We start from the raw sequence: 4,414 nt of genomic DNA, 5'->3' as shown, positions 1-4,414 counted from the left end.
TATTTTTTCAATCTTTTATATATTGATTAAACATACAGTTATTATATACACACACACACACACACACAAATATGACATCTATTTGATATTAACTGTATTGGTCCACATGTTTAATAAGTATTTTGCTAACACATGTATGAACATAATTTAAAACATGATCTACAAACATTATATTTAAAAAAATGTTATGTATATTTCGAAGTAATGTTTAATATTATATATACAATTACATTTTTTCATTGTGATACTGTGTATCACGTTTTATTAACCCAGACGGCACAAATGTCCAAAATCGAGTCATAAGACGTCTTTAAGGCAACTTTAAGACATCTTTAAGACAATACTTTATAAACTTGTTTTAAAGACAACTTAAAAACGTCTTAAAGACGTCTTATGTCCCACTTTTTAGACATTGTGCTGTCTGGGAAGTTATGTCGATATACTTTGATGACAAATTACGATTTTAATATAAGCTTATATAGTTGATGCCAAATTAATGTTTGATTTAAACTTTTTGCGTATTATTTATTTTACATATACTTATTTTGACATATTTTGGTTAACTGTCACATATAATTGTTGACACAGCCAATATTTGTATTTATTGTTCCTAAACTCACTGAAAAAGATACACAAGGAAAAAAGATTTGATTGGCTGAACACTGCAGCAGTGAAGTTATATTGAACTGAATATACTCGTTTCGGTAACGACGTCGGTATCACATTTTGTATCGATACGGTATCGCTAGCTTGAGTTACAGAATAGCATTTTCGTTACAATGTCGTTAGCGCAAGCGGGAGCGGTGCACTTGGACACGGTGCATTTGGACACAGCCAATCACAGCACCGTGTGATTAGAGACATTTGTAGGGTTCCTTGGAACAGCGACTTGTGATTGGACTGTGTCCAATTGCCCCGTGTCCAACTGATATACACCCAGCGCAAGCGACGATTGTCGCTACGTAACGATAACGACGTTGTCGTTAGAAAGTTAGAGAATAGGGAGAATAGGCCTGGATTTTATTACAACCAGTAAGAAAACAAGAGATACACATCCTTTTGAAGAGACCCTAAGAATGTGAATTCGTGAATTATAGCGTGTTTGACTAGCCCTGAGTTAATCGCTCCGAGAGCGATTAATGACGTCATAAATCTCTACTAGCCAATCATAAAGCTTATAAGTACTTATAAGCTTTATGATTGGCTTATAAGTACTTATATAGCTAGTAGAAACTTATGACGTCAATAATCATTCTCGGAGCGATTAACCCAGGGCTAATCAAACACGCTATAATTCACGAATTCACATTCTTATGACTCCTGCACACAGGACGCGGTAATGCTTGCCGCGCGGCGGAATTCCGCGCGACAGCCAATCAATATGTTGTTTTCCGTAAAAGCTAGAAGGTTATTACGGAAAGCAGCATATTGATTGGCTGTCGCGCGAAGTTCCGTCGCGCGGCAAGCATTACCGCGTCCTGTGTGCAGGAGCCATTAGGGCCAGTCAAACACGCTATGGGTGCGTTCCCATTTAGCGCGTCACACGTCGCGTCGTCCAAGTTAAGCCAATCAAATAGTCCTATTTTATTGCGTAACTTTACGCCGAATTACAGACCTATGGCCGGTATTCATAGTCGAATCTTATTTCAAGACCGTCTTAAAACATATGTATTCATACTTATTCTCATTTCAATACTAATAAAATGTTATTATGTATAAAACAGTAATATTTTTTAAATATTAAAAATGTTACACTAGACTAAAATCATAAGTAACTCTTTGAAACATTTATTATAAATTATTAGTATGATTAATTAATCTAGTGTTTTAGATAGGGAGCGGTGCACTTGGACACGGTGCATTTGGACACAGCCAATCACAGCACCGTGTGATTAGAGACATTGGTAGGGTCCCTTGGAACAGCGACTTGTGATTGGACTGTGTCCAATTGCCCCGTGTCCAACTAATATACACCTCTTTAGATATCTCTATTGTTTCCGCTCCTCTAGCATATGCTAATTGGGAAATAAGTGGTTGTAGTTTTGGTAACGATCATTCACCAATTACTATAACATTTAACAACAAAGTACCAGCTAAAATTAACTGTAAACCGCACTACATTGTTTCTAGAGTTGTCTGGGATGAATTCACAAAGCATCTTGATGACGCAATTTCCAAAGAATTTCCAAATTTAAATGAGTTGAGGGGATCACCCAATCCTGCTCTCGACTCTTCAGTCAAAGATTGATATGTCGCTTATTCAATCTGGAACTAAGGTTAGCAACAGGAAATCTCTTAAAAGGAAGCCTCCCACACCATGGTGGGACGAAAAATGCGCTGCTATACACAAAGAGAAGGTGGATGCGTTTCATGAGTTTAAGAAAAGACCTAATATCGATAACATTAACAAATACAATGAGATATGTAAATCAGTTAAAAAAAGGCTTAAAAAAATCAAGAGAGATAAGTACAAAGAGAGATAAGTACAAAAGTCTTTACTTTAGGTAAAGACTCGGATATAAAGGAAACGTGGAATAAAGTCAAAGCCTTCAAAAACAACAAATTTTTAATTGATAAATTTGAATCTCTTAGTGAAGTAAAAATTCAATCGGCTAAAGATACATTTCATAATGTAGTTCATGAGAAATCCTCGGGTAACATAAATAACTCATTTGTGAAGGATAATAAAAAGGAAAAAGATATTACGACTCATCCATCATTCGAGAAGAATGGAGAATGTAAAAAAGCTTTGCTCGAAGACTTCTCTAAGGAAGAATTTTCCACAAATGTAAGCAAAATTAAAAAAAAAATCAGCGCCTGGTCCTGATATGATCTCCTATGCAGTTATATCACATTTTCCAGAGGTGATGTTTGAGGTCCTTCTGGCTATATTTAATGCAATGTTTTTCTCTGGAAACTTCCCTGCTAAGTGGAAAGAGTATTATATGGTCTTCATACCTAAAGCTGGATCGGACAAAACGAGGCCCATTTCGTTGGCTAACACAATTTTTAAAATTATGGAAAGACTCGTTAAGACCAGGTTGGAATGGTGGCTAGAGGCTCATTGTATTCTGCTTCCATATCAAAATGGATTCAGGAGGGGTAGATCTTGTGCACTAAGTATCTTGACACTGCAGACATTTATTGCAGAAGCGTTTAAGGAGGGTTGTAGGGTGGGAGTAATATTTATTGACATAAAAGGTGCGTTTGATAATGTTAATAGTCTAAAATTACTTAGAATTATAAGAGGGGAGCGGTGCACTTGGACACGGTGCATTTGGCACAGCCAATCACAGCACCGTGTGATTAGAGACATTTGTAGGGTCTCTTGGAACAGCGACTTGTGATTGGACTGTGTCCAATTGCCCTGTGTCCAACTGATATACACCCTTATAAGAGACCTTGGTATACCGGACTGTTATGTCAAATTTATAGAATTTATATTATTTCATAAAAAAGTTAATGGTTATTTTAATGGTCATTACTTAGGTGAAAGAATTGGATCAGTGGGGGTTCCGCAAGGATCCGTGTTGAGTCCTTTGTTATTTAACTTATACATGTCTAGGATACATTTGAATCTGGAAAAGGATATACACATTATCTCTTACGCTGATGATGTTATTTTTTACAAGAATAAAAATATTAAAGAAATTTCGTTTAAACTCAATTGGGCCCTAAAAATGTTGGATATCAACCTAGCTAGACTTAATTTGGACATATCAACTGACAAGACAAAATGGATCCTATTTGATCAAAAGAGAAGGTTTAATACAAACCAGAATTTTATAATTACCCATAGCCTAAATATAACTTTATCAGACAATATTATCCCTTTAGTTCGTTACTGTAAATATTTGGGATATATCTTTGATTCTAAAATGAATTGGTCATTCCATATATTAAGTCTCAGGAAATCCTGCATAATAAGGATTAATTTATTAAAAGGGTTTGCAGGTATAAAATGGGGAGCTCATCCATTGATGCTGGAATTGGTTTATAAAGGACTGATTAGGTCGGTCCTTGACTGGGGCGGTATAGTTTTACTAGATTGTCCTGGGAAAAAAATTAATATCCTTAATAAAATCCAGTACAGATGTATACGATTGGTCTTGGGTCTAATGATTTCCACTCCCACGAATATTCTGTTGGATCAGATGGGAGAATGGCCGTTGAAGTATAGATGGAAATATTTAACCTCTAAGATTATCCTTAAAAGTCTCATTTTGGGCCCGAACGCCTTGATTGAGGGTATTACATCAATTCTCAGAAAATATGATTAAAATCCTATTGTTTAATTGAACAATGAAAGTATTAGTTCAACAGAGAAATTTATTTCGGATAATAAAGAGTGTCTCAAATCAATTTGTCTGGGAGACAGGCTATCTCGTCCTCCGGCCATTGATAATCATTATCG

At 35.8% G+C, this 4,414-nt stretch overlaps 1 protein-coding gene across 1 annotated transcript in view; it reads left to right on the top strand.

The window, feature by feature from the left end:
* Positions 1–2,129: 2,129 nt before the first annotated feature.
* Positions 2,130–4,414, top strand: part of LOC116846456 — a 4,038-nt gene continuing 1,753 nt past the window's right edge. The window contains exons 1-4 of the mRNA XM_032820270.1: positions 2,130–2,479; positions 2,593–2,738; positions 2,815–3,253; positions 3,398–4,248. Of these exons, the coding sequence (XP_032676161.1) occupies positions 2,250–2,479; positions 2,593–2,738; positions 2,815–3,253; positions 3,398–4,248 (1,666 nt within the window). The 5' untranslated portion in view covers positions 2,130–2,249. The remainder of the gene's footprint in view (positions 2,480–2,592; positions 2,739–2,814; positions 3,254–3,397; positions 4,249–4,414) is intronic.

Source organism: Odontomachus brunneus, unplaced genomic scaffold (genome assembly GCF_010583005.1).
Source record: "Odontomachus brunneus isolate Ranch 3 - 2012 unplaced genomic scaffold, Obru_v1 Obru_scaffold_064, whole genome shotgun sequence".
Classification (NCBI taxonomy): domain Eukaryota; kingdom Metazoa; phylum Arthropoda; class Insecta; order Hymenoptera; family Formicidae; genus Odontomachus; species Odontomachus brunneus.
The sequence above is the reverse complement of the archived record's forward strand: the minus strand, read 5'-3'. Positions and strand labels throughout refer to the sequence as shown.